The sequence below is a fragment of the Melopsittacus undulatus genome, chromosome 10, assembly GCF_012275295.1.
Source record: "Melopsittacus undulatus isolate bMelUnd1 chromosome 10, bMelUnd1.mat.Z, whole genome shotgun sequence".
NCBI classification, from domain to species: domain Eukaryota; kingdom Metazoa; phylum Chordata; class Aves; order Psittaciformes; family Psittaculidae; genus Melopsittacus; species Melopsittacus undulatus.
Genome location: NC_047536.1, coordinates 12,783,219 through 12,798,545, shown reverse-complemented (window position 1 = coordinate 12,798,545; position 15,327 = coordinate 12,783,219). Strand labels below are relative to the sequence as shown.

At 50.2% G+C, this 15,327-nt stretch overlaps 1 protein-coding gene across 2 annotated transcripts in view; it reads left to right on the top strand.

Moving 5' to 3' along the window:
• ARHGAP26 (Rho GTPase activating protein 26) overlaps window positions 1–15,327 on the top strand; it is a 116,098-nt gene that overhangs the window by 82,686 nt on the left and 18,085 nt on the right. For both annotated transcript variants that reach the window (XM_034066688.1, XM_034066689.1), the window contains exons 19-20: window positions 4,012–4,150; window positions 6,002–6,155. In XM_034066688.1, coding sequence (XP_033922579.1) covers window positions 4,012–4,150; window positions 6,002–6,155 — 293 coding nt within the window. The remainder of the gene's footprint in view (window positions 1–4,011; window positions 4,151–6,001; window positions 6,156–15,327) is intronic.

Genomic DNA, 15,327 nt, shown 5'->3' with positions numbered 1-15,327 from the left:
CAGCAATAGGCTCTGAAACAGTTGTTAAAGTTTCTCAGATGCACTCTCCTCAAGAAGGTCTCTGCACATTGAGGTGTTGCAGCGCTGGCGTCTGCCCTTATGATTGCAGCCACTGGGACCTGCTGCTCCTTGGGTGATGTCCCATGGGTTGTACTAACACCAGATCTGCTGGAAATGGGGAGTAGCACTGGGATGAGACTAGGATCAGGGCTTGGGAAGGAGGGAATGACAGCTCCATTTGCCTGCCAGACGCTGCAATGCAGCAAGGAGGAACCCTGGAAAAGCCGAGCAGGAGCAACGTGCCTGGCTCCAGCTGCCCGACGTGACCCAAGGAACCAACCAAATGTCAAATTGCTACTTAACAAGATTTATCCATCAGCCTTTTCTGCCTATGGTTATGAATAAATGTGCTGGTAATGTAATGTGTTATAAATCATATCCTGGATATATATAATTAAATGGATACAGCTATCTTTCTCCTATGGCTCTGGATGTGGCCATGACAGGCAAACCATGAGTGCATCCAGTGCAAAAACCAGTAAGGTTGCTGTGTTGAAAGCCTCATTACTCAAATTATTGCAATTTAACACCATATTTCTGACTTAAAAATTAAAGGTTTGCCGAAAGTAATATTGCAGGACTATGACATCTGACAGTTGCAGGTGTCCATCCATGTTCTTTTCCAAAGCTTTCATTTTTATAGCTCTCTGGAAAAGACCATTGTTCTCAAGTGTTACCAGTTTAAGAGATCAATTCACTGTCTTGATGATGCTCCCTCCAGACAAAAAGTTAACCAGGTCAAATGCTAATAGAGCCAGTATTGATGACAAATAGGAAAGTGGTTTATTCAGGGAATTAGACAGCCCCAAGCACCAGGCTTGGTGAGGACTAACACCAAAGTCAAAGCCCTCAGCACCCCATCTTCAGTTTATTCTTCTCTGTAGTTAGCTGGATGTTTAGTGATGCTGTTGGCAGTTTTAGCTGGTCCTTGTGCAAGACTCAGTGCCACCAACATTTTGAATGTCACAGCAGCTTCTTATTCTCCAAGCTCCAGATGCAGCTTTGTGCCTGGGAATACACCAAGATGTTGGCCAGAGCAGAGACTGGGGGTGGACCTTCATATACTGTTATATCCCATCCCTCTGCTTTGGGCAGGATACCAACCTCTCCTGTTTTCTTGTTCCTTGTCATAAGATGGGCAGAAGTGTTAAAAAAGCCTTTTAACAACCATCACTGACGAGGTGCTGCTGGGTCTTTGCTGTTTGGCAGACAGGGATAAGGTGTTATGGAGCTGTGGAATTGCAGCCTGCATCAGCCTGAGGAGCGGGCACGGTGTGGCTGTAAATGTGATATATGGTTGCTGGCTGCTCCTCTCGCACTCCGGCTATTAAACTGTCTCTCCCTCCCTGTTAATTGGGCTCTGGAACTGTGAGCGCTGTAACACAGAGGAGCACGTCTTGGCTATTCTTGTTAAATTGAAGAATAGAACAAACCTGAGCAACTTCCATGTGAAAAGGAGAGGATTGTGCCTGAGCTGAGGGAGATGGAGTAGGAAGGTTTGGTCCTGCAGTGCCAGCTTCCTTTGCTGCTGAAGAGATCTGGGCTATACAATAAAGGCATAGTTGCATCTACAGTGAGTTTTCATTGTACAGTTCTTCAGGTCTCAGACCTTCAAAACCAGCACTGTGCTTTTTAAATGTAGCTTTTAATTGACTTTTCTCCATTGTGAGTGGCTAAATTTAGCCTGCGCGCTCTGCACCGCTCAGAGGTGGCAGAGAGCAGCTTTTAATAGCCCTGCCTGCGCCTCCGTGCTGCTTCCGCTCTCCATCTCTGGTTTAGTTTATCGCAGTGGAGATGCTGTAGTGGGACTGAGATGCCCAGAAGATTCCTGGTTGAAGTTCGTCCTGGATAAACACCGGTGTTTCTGCTTCATCAAGTGGCTGTGTCCCACTGTTGGCACTGTGATTCTAGTAAAATTGTTTGATAATGGTGTTTCAGCTGCATTTAAAAATGCATTCTCCTTATAAACTGAAGCTGGTTTTAATCACTGAGCTCATAATTTAAGAGCATCTATATCTTCCTTTGTCAAAGACCAAAAAAAAAAAAGGAAACAAAAACCTGGAAATTTCTTTTCAAGTGTGCTGTGGGAAATCATTGCATGAAATGTGATTCATAAATCAATGCTTTGATTTATATATTTTGTTTTATTTCCCAAGTAGAATTTGCTATTGAAAAGCAACTTGAAAGCCAGAGCATGTTAAAGCATCTGCAGCTGTGCTGGGTATGGGGAATGGAGCATAGGGCAGGCGAGGTGCCCTGGTGCTGATTTCAGCCCCCCTATGCTGAGGATGCTGCCACAGCAAAGCTGTGTTTGGCCTGTAGAGGGAAGGGCTCAGGGCATGGCTCCGAGCACGTGGGGCAGGCACCTGGAGCATGTACAGTTGTGTAGTGGTTTGGCATGGTAAGCAATGTGCTGTGAATAACCCTTCTAACCAGGACCTGTGAGCTGCCCTGAGCACCAGTGCCGATGCTGAGGAGGGATGGTGTGATGCTGGCGTGGAATGTTGGGGTGCTGGGATGGGCTGGTGGGGTGCAGGGAGCAGGATGCAGCAGCCATACAAGAGGCTGGGGAGCAACCAGCCCCAAACTCCCATGGGGAGCCTTGGAAACAGCCACTTTGGAGGTGGGAACGGCAGCAGGCAGGCATACACTGGGTGAAAATGAGTGATGCTGCCAGCAGAAAGCATGGCTTGGGCTGCTTCTCTCTCTGCTAACCCACGAGCCCAGGAGGAATGTGTGAATGAGCTCAGCAGAGCTCTCCAGGAAGGGCTGCAGCAGGAGTCCATAATCCATCCATCTGTTCCACAGCGTGCCCAGCGATGCGCACTCGGGCTCAGCTGCTTGCTTGCTCAGGGCTGGGTCCTGCCGTGCGCAGGAGCCTGGCGCAGTGACTGATCCCTGCTTCCTGCCTCCTGCTCCATCTGTGGGCTCGGAACTGAACCTGAGTCCCTGCAAACAGACAAGTTGGGAAGTGATGTTCTTAGCTAATTCACTGACAAATGTTCCTTAATTCCTCCCCGAAGCAGGAAGCGCTGCCTTCACACCGGCCACTTCGTGCTTTTGGGAAGAGATGCAACATTAACGTTTTTGGCTCTTTCGTGTTTGTTTGTAGAAATCAGCATGCGGGGTTTATGTGTGTGAGAGGATTTTGCTGTTGTTACATGAAACAAAGCAATTAAGTGCTGGCAGCCGCTCCCATGCTGGGTGCTTTGGGCAAGGCCAGGGCAGCCCATGGCCAGCAGTGATGGCTGTTGGCTCTGGAGGATTCACCTCGGAGCTCAGCCACACTGGGCTGCCTATGGAAGAGTTTTCCTATGGGCAACCCCTGGCAGTGCTGGTTGGGTGTCTGGCAGGGGAAGGCAGAGCAGGGACAGATGCTGAGGGATAGGGGTGAATATACTCTAGAGAAGGGAGACCTGGAGAGAGCGTGTGTTGAGGCAGCAGTGCTGCTGACTGAGCCTGGGCTTCCAGAAGAGAAACAAATACCCAGATACCACCAACAAACAAAGCTGCTGCTCTTGAGATTTGTGCAGTTTTGAAATTCCATCCCCTGCAGAAAAAAACGCAATTATTCACTTGTCTGACAGCTGGGCTGGAGGCACAAGGACTTTCCCAAGCTGTTCTGCATCAATGGGTGCGAGGGTGCTGTGGGGAGGCTTGCGTGGGGACGCACCAGCTTGTGTGCCCAGGGCACCCTTGAAAGATCAGCAGGGTGCCAGAGGATTGGGGTTCTTCACATCCCACCACACTCATCTTGGGTGGAGAACAGAGAAAATGAGTGCAGACAGGGTGGAATAGGGAATTTGGGATGCAGTACTCAAAACGTTGCCCTGTTGAACGCGTGTGTCCCTCGGATGCAGCTCTGCAGAGCAGCGGTGCAGGCGGGCAGGTAGGCAGCTCTGCTGTGCGAGCAGTGATGCCAAAGAACAACTTGTTTATTGTTTTTAACAGATATTTAACACGGTGCCAGAGACGCCGCCATCGAACTCGCAGCTGCTGTTATCCCGCAAGAAGAGCACGGACTCGAAGCCGCCCTCCTGCAGCGAGCGCCCGCTGACGCTCTTCCACACGGCACAGCCCAATGAGCAGCGTAAGTGAGCCTCCGGCTTTCCCCCTTGACACAGCTTTTGCCCTAATCGTGACTAACACACTGTAATTCCCATGCCATTCCCATGCAATTGTGTTGGTGTCAATGGAAGAGGCGATTCCCGTAACAGATCAGGCTTCAGTTTCCTGTGCAGTGGTGTTGATGAGGGGTGTGAAGATTGCCTGGCATCCAGGCCCTTAACAGGGGCTTGAAATGAGGCTGCATTAGCACCGTATAGAGTGTTGCTGTCCCTGCCCCACCTGACGGGCCCCTGCTCATTCCCTTCTCATGTTCCTCGGCCCCGTCCTCACCATCGTCAGCTCCCACAGCACATGCGGCCAGGGAGGACACCTGCCTGTGTCTCCAAGGGGTGACCCTTTTTTGGATGCCCTCAGGCACTTTGCCTTTTACAGACACAAAATCTTGGCCTGGAGGTTCTGCATTTTCCCAAGGATTATGTGCACAGTGGTTTAAAAATGTTGAAGATCATCTTTCCATTGCTGTCACTAAGTGGTGCTTCACATATTTAGGTGAAAGAGTCAGTGCCCCGTCCCTACTCATGGAGGGGCAGAAATGTATCTGCTCAGGCTTCTGCTTCATGTTACAATCCAGTTCCCAGCTCTTGTGTTCCTGCTGGCCATGCCTTGTGCTGCTCTTGGTGCTAGCCAGCAGCACAGGGATCTGTCCTTGTTTGATAAAAGAACAGGACAGAGTCCTGGTGAGCAGAGTGAGTGCTTGGGGCTCTCCCTGCTTTGCCTTGGGAAAGTGGGTGAGTGTGGGGAGCACGGAAAGGCTATGTTTTGTGGTAGTAATTTGATCATAATAGTGTGTATTGGGAAAATGATTGTTGAAAGATTTATCACTGAAGTAGAAGCTGCTGTCTTTTCCAGCAGGTGCCTATCTTTCAGGAAAACATCATCACAGAAGCAGCAGTTTTCTGGAATAGGGCTGCTTTCTATGCCATCAGTTATGATAATTGCTTCTCACAGTTACAGTTACTGTTTATATGGAAAAAGCATCTTATGAAAATGAATTAATACTATTTTAGATAATTTGTCCTAGAACTGAGGAGGGAGTCCGTGCTGCGGGTGTCGGGTTGAGATGCATGATATTGTCATTCTTCACTGCTGAAGTTACACAAATAAGGGGGAAATCTTTTAACACAATACGCTCAAGGGGAAACAAGAAACTAAGAAACCTCCAGGTTGTCAGCAGAGCAGCACATTGGGGTCATATGGAATCATGGAATGTTTTGGGTTGGAATGGACTGTAAAGCTCATCCAGTTCCAACCCCTGCCACGGGCAGGGACACCTTCCACTGGAGCAGCTTGCTCCAAGCCCCTGTGTCCAACCTGGCCTTGAACACTGCCAGGGATGGGGCAGCCACAGCTTCTCTGGCCACCCTGTGCCAGTTCTTGTTCTAAAGTGTTTTCCTGCTCAGTCACACGAATGCTCAGACCCTTGGCAGCTGATTGCAGGCACAGAGAAATCCATTCCTGGCTGTAGTTTGCATTTTAATTATTTTCAGGGTTTGTGGCACTTTGGGTGTCTTGGGGAATATAAAATATTAATGCCTTGAGAAAAAATGAGGGTTTTCTTACTACAAATGGTATTTGTTTAAATGGAGCTGCTTCTTATGAAAAGAATACCTGGTATTTCTTACAGTTTAATGTTTAATATCTGTGTAACCTAACTGCCTGTCTTCTGACACCTGGTGGGATGCTGCCCTGTTTGCATTAGGGCAGGGATTACGACTAGGAACACTCTGCCTTTGCAGCAGCTTGTTCTTGACTTCTGTGTTCAGGAGCAGCTGTGTGCGCTGGCTGATGGCTCTTGGTTTTGATGTTTTTTTAGAGGAGAACAGGAACAGTCTCATCAACTCCAGCCTGGAATCCGTCATCTCTTCAAACGTAAACAGCTTCCTCAACTCTAACAGCGCACCCCAGCCCAGCCTCAACTCAAGTGATCTCGAACTAGAAGTAATTAAACCCAACAGGCCAAATTCACTGTAAGTACACTGGTAATTAGTGTTTTATGCGCCCTCCGTCTTTAATCTTTAATCAGGGCTGTTTCTTACTCCGAATCCCAGCAGTTTGTTGATGAGTACAATTTAACATGTACATTTTTAATGGGCACCTAGCACGTGCCCTGCGTTCTCCCCTCAGTCTGAGCGGTGCAATGAGTTACTGTGGGTTGTATCTGCCGGCGAGCTTCGGCTCTGGTTGTCTCGCACATGTGGGGTATTTTTCATTGCTGCTGGAGCCGCTCGGCCCAGCTGGTGATAACTCCAGGGAGCACAAAGGACTTTTCTTCTGAGTTAAATTCTGGGACTGTTGTCAGTACAGTTGATCTCCGGCCAAATCTGTGCCATTGCTTCGGCTATTGCTTCCTTCATCTGGAAAGTTCAAGGGGAAAAATAGCGACCTTAGCAATGCCTCCCTGGGGACGCCCGGGTTATTTGTGAAGTCCCCTGAACTCGCCACAGCTGAGCCCTTGCACCAATGGGCGTCCCTGGTGCAGGAATTTCCTTCCTGCCGCGGCTCTGCCGGGCCCGATAGCATTTTCCCACAGAACCTCCCCTCCTCGCCCATGTGAAGATCTGCTCAGATCTTCAAGAGCCATTGAGGTCCTTGCAAGCCAAAGCCAAGTGTCCCAGCAGCGCTCCTCGGCGCGCCCCTGCCCGTCCCTATGGACCCGTTGGAGGAATGCCGCTCCCGCCACGGCAGTTTATGGCCTCGCTGTATGCGGCGACCTTTGCAATTAAAGGAGACCTTCCTTCCCACCCCTCCGGTCCTCCCACAGGCTCCAGACACTTCCAGTTCCCACTCAACCATGGAAGCCTCCGGTCCCTTGAGAGCAGGGTTTAGCTGCTTTCTCCTGGTTAGCAGTGGAAGGACCACTGAGGAATGAGAACGGGGAAGTGCCAGGGTGGGTGCTGGCAGAGATGGTGAAACTCGTTGCTGGTGGCTTGGTTGGCAGCAGGGGGTGGGTTTGGGGGGTCTGGGGTGCAGCCCTCACTTCCGGCATGCAGGAATGGCTCAGAGCCCTGCCTGGAGCAGTTTGCAGGGCAGAAAGGTAAGTACCCAGCAGGCAGCCAGTGCTGCTGCCCAAGTGAGTCTGTGTATGCACAGAGGACAAGCTCTGGCTCTCATCCATCTGCTTTGCCTCTCTCCTCATCATTCCTTTCACTAAACCCATGAGCTGCACGAGTACCAAACCAGCCCAGTCCCACTGGCACTGAGTGTGTGAGGCTCAGCCCATGCCATACCCTGCCTGTGGACTTACCCACTGTGAGACCTTCAAGGAGTATTTGTGGTGGCTCATAGAGCATCCCAACAGGTAGGACACCTCTGAATTAATGTTGTGTGTTACATATATACTGAGTCAAGATGCGCTGGTCTCTCATGTCCATACTATTGATTGAAGCTCTGGAAGTCAGTCACATACCATTCCCCCAACAGGATGTTTTTAGTTTGTTTATTCTTTGAGGGGGGGAAAAACAATGGTGTGACTTCGAATACAGCAGGGCTTGTGAGCCTGAGTCTTGCTGTGACCTTACAGGAATTGTTTGCCAAATTTGCAGTTTTTCAGATTCCAAGAATTGCCTCTTCCTAATAATTTCTTTTTAAAGGAAGTCATAAAGCCAGCAGAATACATCAGCTAAAGCTGTGTGAGCCTCGGGGGAGCGGAGGCATCTTGTTACCAAGGAAGTGAGTGAGCAGCCCGGCAGTGGGACTATTTGCTTGCTGCCAGTTAAGGGCCCTGTACAGCTCTGGGAGGTGGAGCAGTGATTACCGGGGTAGCACCAGCAGCTCCTCTGGCTCTGACCGTGTCTGTGTTGATTTTCCTCAAATGCAGTGCTGATGTGGTCACTTTCACACACATAGGAACACACAAGTTTTCACTGCATGTTGAGCTAAAGGTTGAAAACTGAGTCTTGAGGTGAATACCACGCTCTATAACCCCAAATATTTGAATCAAGCATCTTTAATCCAATTTTTTAGTGTGAAGTGAAGGGTCTGACTTCATTGTATGCATTTTAGACAGCATGCATAGTTGTCACTGCCGCCCCTCTGTGCCCTTACTCATGAGTACTAGCTTGTGCCCCTGGGTTTGGCAGGTCTGTGGTGTTCTGCCCTCGGTGATCAGCATTCCATGAGGGTGTTGGTTTGCAGTGGTGAGGATGAGGAGGGCTCCCAGGAGTGGGTCCATCCCCAAGCTCTGCCCCATGGCTGTTTATGGGCTGGGTTGGGGCCGGGTGCCTGAATGGTGCCAGAGCCTGATGGCTTTGTCACTGCTGCTCCATGGGACTGCCCAAATATCATCTGTGTAAATCTGCTTCTGGTTTTTAACCAGCTGAGTAATCCAGGCTCTGCAGGCAGCCTGGGGCAGTGCACACAGTGCAGCCTGTCTGTAGCAGCTGTTGCTCCATGCTAGGGGTTCTGGGGCTCCCCTGTCATTAATAGACCCAGAGTTAGGGTGTATACCTGAGATCTCGGGGTGCTTTGCCTTTTGTGCTCCTGCAGACACTGCCAACCTCTCTGCCTGTCCTGTGAGCCCCATCTCTGGGCTCTGCTTCAGGACTTTGGGGTTTTCTTGTATTCTTCACTGGTTTTGGTGATTTTTTGGCTGCAGACCAGGGCCACCCTGCTTGAGTACCCATCAGGAGGGATTTGCTTCCCGGCAGGGGGCCATGAGCTGATCCCTGCCTGAGCTGGGGCCTGCAGCTGAGGAGCTGTAAAATTCCAGGTGTGTGGAAGCCAGGAAATCCCATGTTCTGAAAAAGGGCTTGCTTGGAGAACAAGGAGCCTTGTAAGAGAACAAGGACAAAAGAAACCTGGATTCGGTGCTTCCTTCCCTTCGAGCAAGGGACTGGTGCTTCCCTAACGGGACACCAGCAAAGCTCAGTAAATTACAAACCGATCCAGACCAGAATTTGACCTACTCCTTATTTTCTGCTAAATGCATCACTGAAACCAAGAAGATTTCCATGCAGGGAAATGCCTTCACTAATTAGGGCTTTTCCTGCTTTATACTGAGGTTTGGTGCCTTCAGGTGTCGGTGTATCTCTCACCCTTGTCCTGCATGGGCAGGATGATCACAGTGAACCCAGTGTCCCATCCAGGACCTGGCATTAGTGTCACTTACAAAAGCCTCTTGTCACCCTTCTCAATGCTCGTGTATCCCCCAGGTCTGCTCCATGGGAGCTGAGCTGATTTCCAGATCCCACTCATGACCATGTCCTGCTTCTCCCCAGCCTCTGGACAGGATGAGGGTGACAGCAGAGACCATGGCAGGCCCCAGGTCCCTGCTGTGCTACTGTTACTCCTGTCCTCCTCTCTTCTCAGCCCTGCCTGCCCTCAAGCTGCTCCTCCTTCACCCCCCGGGAGGGAGATGGTTCTGCTGCAGGGCAAAGGCTCCTCCTTCCCAGCAGCCAGCAGATTTTTACTATGGGAATGCATTTATTTATTGAGGCTGGCTTTATTTTTATGGAAACAGAGCTCTGGGCAGGAGCTGTTCCCGGTGAGTCAGCAGGACTGCTGTGCCACACCGGGCACTGCGGGGGGACCGGGCTGGCTGCCGGAGCCACCAAAGCCCCAGGGACTTGCTCCTAAAGAAGTATTGGATTTCTTTATCCTGCCCTTGCAGAAAACTGCTTCCTTGGAAAACGTGGCAGAACAAGAACCAGAAGGTGCTGTGCTCTCAGCTGCTGTGGGGCAAGTTTTCAAACTACATTGTGCAGGAGATTTAAGATTGCAGGTTTTAGCATCCTTTAAGAGAAACACCTTGCTGTGTGTACCTGTGAAGCCTCTGATGTGGGTATCACTGCAGAGAGCTGACACATTGGTTGGTGTTTGCTTTCTGCTTTTTCTTCTCTTTTATTTACAAGTCTGATCTCTGTCCCCTGTATTTCCCAAAGACCTCGCTGTGTGCAGGGTCCCGCTGTGCTGGATCCATGTGCTCTGAGTGCTTAAATCTGGCTGAGGCCAAATCAGAGAGGAGTGCTGCAAACACCTCTTCTTTTTGAAGGGCTGGGATGGGTGGCAGAGCACCCAACATTCCCAGATAGCCCCAGGGATGCTTGCCAGGGTCCCGATGTCCCATTTCAGTGCTAGCCATGCACTCCTGTAGCTAGCCATGGGCCAGCACCAGGTGACCTGCTCCATCTGCACCGTCCTGCTGCTGTGCCTGAGGAAGCTGGTGTTGGGAAGACAGGCTGGCTTCACTGGTTTATTTCAGCATTGCCCACCTTTGGAATGCATGGGTTGGCACTCTTGATGTCCTTCTAATGCAAGATGAGTTCACATGTTGGTCAGTGTCTGCTTGGTTTTGCTGTAATTACAGAGCAAGTCCCTTCACAAATCAACGCCTTTACCGGTTGCCCTTGGAGCTGGCTTTGTAGGTGCAAGCCAAGTCAGGAATAATGAACGCAGGGAAAAAAATTGCTTGATGAAGGAAATACCATCTGTTGTGACCTCGAAATGAAATATTACTGGGCAGGTTTGCCTGATTTCTCAAGGAGATACAACCAGCCCAGCAGCACTGCCTGTGTTTGACGGCGTCTCCTCCTCTCCACGGCTTTCCGGGCCTGGCCGCCTTTGAATTTGGGGATTTTCCCAGGCGAGAGGGAAGCAGGGCCATGTCATGGCACCCACAGCCAAGGCCACAGCAGGGACCGATGGCAACTGAGGATGCCTGTGACATTAGGGCCGATGGACAGGCTGAGCCCCCCACTCCACCACCCAGCCCCCAGCATGTGGTGTTGGCTGCACCTCCTTCACCCTGGGAACTCTGCCTTTAGGGAAATGCTAGCTTTGGGAAACTTGGATTTAGTCATCACATGTCTATTTGCATTTTATTTCATTTTCTCATTGACCAAGTATGGCTATTTCTTGCCCTTGATGGGTATGGAAAGAAATGAGGAGCAGAGCTAAGGTCTAGTGGTCATGAAAAAAATAACCCAGTTAATGCAAGGAAAAGAGGTTATTTCCATGTGGTTTTGATTTACAGGACCAGAATAAATCTTCATTAAGCATCCCAGTTATAAAACTTGAACATTTTCCCTTCCCGAAAATGAAATAAAATTCAAGCATTAATATATTTGCAAACCAGCCTCCACCAGTGGCGTGTTACTGGGCCTGGGGGTGATGGCACAACAAAGCCATGGTCTGGTGGCTGGGATGTACCATTTAATGCACCTTCTCCCGGTTACGGTGTCCCTTGCCATCCCAAATCCAGACAAACCACTGCAGCATCCATCAGTGCATCAAACAGGATGGGGCAGTGTTTTTTGGAATAAGTAATCTCTTAAAATGCCAGCAGCTCCTGCAATGATCAGCTGTGACACACGTAAGCAAAAGCCCGCAAGGAGAAGTAAATAGACCTTTAAATGCTGCTGGTTCCTCATAGAATTTAAGTCACTTTTTCCACTCGGAGAAATAACTGCATAAACACGGCACAGCCTCCCGCAGCAGCTCCATTGCCTGCACCCAGCCTCTGCTGCAAAAAGAAACTTTGGTTTTGCTCTTCTTGGGGTTTTAACTTTAGTGGAGTTGTCAGTAATAGCAGTGATGCGATCGTTACTGTACCCCGCTTCGTTAGTCAAGTTACTGTGAGAACAGATCCTTCTCATGTCAGCAGCCATGTCCCTCCACTGTCAGAAGGGGATTAGCCAGGTGTAAAGGGCAGAAGGGGCTGGTGTTGGTCAGGATTCCAGGGAGAGTCTCTTGGTTTCTGGATGCTGTGTGAGGTTGGCCGCTAGAATAAACCTATTTATAGAAAGACCCCCTGCAGGCACACAGGAGCGTGTCTGGGGAGGCTCTTGCAGGCTGTGAAAGCCCAAGGACAGTGTGGCAGTGCCAGGGTGGAAAAAGCTTCTGAGCATGGACCTACAGAGGGATTTCTGAGCTGTTTCCCTCTTCACACCAGAGTGTTCCGGGGTCAGGCTTGCAGGTTGGACTGTTTCTGGAATAATCCCTTCCCCGCTGTCAAACAGTGGAGCTGAGGTGCAGAACTGATGCAGTCTGTGTGTATCACCCATTTCAGAAGGATGGAAGAGGTTCAGGAACCCAGCAATGCTTTTAAAGAGAGGAAAAAATGATCCATAAATTAACATAGATGCAGTGTTGGGGTTGGGGTGTGCTTGGGATGTGCTGGCAGTGGGCGCTGCTACCTGCTGCCCAGGGAGAGCAGGAGAGAGCAGGCAGCATCTGCTCCTCTGTCCTCTGTCCAGACAGGGTTGTGGTGTGTCAGAAATGAGCCCTTAACCTCAGTGACCCCTTCAGTTCCTCTCCCATTTTGCTCCCTTGCCCTTGTTTTGCTGGGGCTTTCATGGCTTTCTTCTCTTTTGCTGCTGTTGTTTATATTCCTGAAGAATAACGGCAATTAGAGGTGCAGAAGGCGCAGAAGTGGGTCCCACCCTCATCCTGCCTTCCCGTCAGCCACTTTGGGAATGGCTCTGAAATGGCATCTCTGGGACTTCTGTTTAAGACATTTTCTCATCGATCAAACACTCCTGTCCCTGAAGAACCTGGATGGAAGTAGCGCTCTCCCTTCCCCAATATTCAGCCCCACTTTTAACTTGGAAAAAGAGCAGCAAAAGGCACTGGGATTTTGTGATTGATGTTTGTTGCTATAAAACTGGGGTAATTTGTGTTTAGAAGGGTCTTCTCCTCCCATGTTGGGAGCTGGTGCCCAGAGATGTCCCAGGGCCAGTGGCCTGCTCAGGAGGCTCCTGCATTGCACTGAACTCGTAATGCCATCCAGGCAGTGCTTGCTGTAGTAAAGACATTTCTGTTTACTTCAGCTTCATTTTCTGGTTCTCTCTGTTTAGAGGAGATTGTTGAGAAACCTGGTAGTAAGTGCAGGGAGCCTGGACTCCTCCATGGTGTAGAAACCGCATGGGGCATCTGAGGTGGGTAAAGCAGAACTGCGAGGAAATAGGAACTTGATTAATGGCGAGGCTTTGGGCTAAACAAAGCTGCTTCTTCTTCCTTCCACTGCATTGTGGCCGCCTGGCCGGGAGCCACCACGGCTCCAGAGAGAGCCAAGAGCTGGGAGAGGCATTGTCGGGGCCAGCGGCTCCGGGCTGGGGTTCCCTCGGGAGCCTCCTGAGCCACAGCGGGTCCTCTGCTGCCCTCCATTGTGCCTGGCACCGCTGGGTGACACACAGCACAAGAAGCATCTCCCACCGGCCCCGCTCGGTGCTGCCGTGCAAAGCTGGGCCCTGAGATGCTGGGTTTTATCCTGCTGTGGGTTTTAACCGCGACGAGCGGCCTCGAGGGGCGGATCCTGCGGCTGCCAAACAGAAAAAAAAAGGCATTTTTTAGTGATTAGGTAAAATCTTGTAATCGCAGCTCCTCCGGAAAAGCCTTATCTAAATGTGGACCTTTCCCTGCTGCGGTCGCACGCTGGAGCCGGGGCTTTTGCACTTGGCGTGTGTGGTCCCTATGGGGTGGGATGGCTCAGAGCTGGTGCGAGAGGTGCCCTGCGCTGTCCCCAACCAAGCAAGGATGCTGCTGCTCAAAGTGCTGCCTTCCATGCGGTATCATGATACAAAGTGATTTCACCTTCCCTCCATACTTCCCTGTATGCCTGGTTGGGGTTTGCATCTTTTCCATCTCCTAACAGAGCTGCGAGGTGCTGCTGTGCTGCTCATGGAAATGGGGAGGAGCCCTGGGACATCCCTAATGACAGATCTGCACATGACCTTGCCTGGAGGGGATGAGGGTTCTCGGCCATGAAGCTGCCCTTTACAGCAGCAAGTGACCCTGTGGCGTTTGCCATAGAGCGGGGTGAGGTTACCCCAAATGTTGTTTCCTCTCCTGTTTGGGTCACAGAAAGAAGATGAAGACTGGGGACAGCACAGCAGAAATGAGGTGCAGGTTCAGCACCAGGAAGAGCATGGTTTGCCTCAGAGGCTCGCCATGAGAATGGCTGGAAGGCGCTTGGTGACAGTGCAGGATATGGGGAAGATCCCAAATGTCTCCAGCAAAAAGGCAGCTTCGCCAGAGTTTCCTTCACTGGGGGGTGGGGGTTCCCAGAGTGTTCCTGTGTGCATTTTGCACTTCAGCCATGGGGTTGGTTTCGTGCTCAAGGGGTGCAGAGACTGTTCCCAGTTTAAAACAGAAACCGCCTATCTCCTAGTTTCCTCATTTGAGAAAAGATCTGTAAATTCCCAGTCTGTTGCTTGGCTTATTCCAGATGACATAATATTCCAAGTATCTTGTGACTTATTTATTTCTTTTGGTGCAGACTGTTAGAAGGGTGTCTGTATGTTTGGGTTTTTTAAAGCAGTTTCAACTCTGGAGCCCTGGATTGTGCCTGCAGTTAGAAAGCTCCATAAACTTTGGTGATTCAAGGTTTTGGCAAACGTCCTTAAACCTGTTTCGGGAGAAACACAAGCGCTGTACTCAGTAGACTCCACAGACAAATATACTTGAGGCTTAGTTGCTGATACCAATGCATTTTAAAACTTGCATATATATATACATGTGTGTGTATGTATTTTGTAATTCTTTCCTATGCTGTGTTTGATGTGGATTTCTTTTCTAAGCATCTGTGTGTTTCCTTGAGGTATTTTGAGATGGGTGATAAAGAACGATGCTCGAAGGCTACCGGAGCAGGGATGGTGTTTTGGGAGGGTGGAGGGAAATGGCAGAACTTCCATTTGAGGCCAGATATTTGAGGCTGTGTGGCCAAGAGGAGAGGTCCGGTGCTGGTGGGATTGCCAGCTCCCCCAGTACCCTGCTCATGGGCTCCCTGCACTGGCCTCGCAAAGGGGAAGGCTCGAAGCGATGGTTTCTTCTGCTGTGTGGGCTTTTCATATGCCCGGAGTTTGGCAAAACAACTTCTCAAAACTTGAGCTCTTTCACTTTTCAGTTGGCTCTCGGTCTAGAAACTTTCCACAAATTGAGCTTGAAAATTGAGCCAAATATTCTCATAAAATGAGCCTCCAGTTCTGTGGCTAACCCCATGTGAACTGGTAGTCACAGGCCAAAATATTTCTGAGAGGCTCATCCATTAAAACAAAGGTAATTTGTCAGGCTCGGAGCCCTTTACTGATGGAGCCAGTGCCCACCTTTCCTCCTCAGCAGCAGTGAGTTATGTCCTTGCTTTGAACGTTGCTGTGGGTGTTCTCCTCTGGGTGCTATCGCCCGCGGGTGGTTGCAGGCAGATGG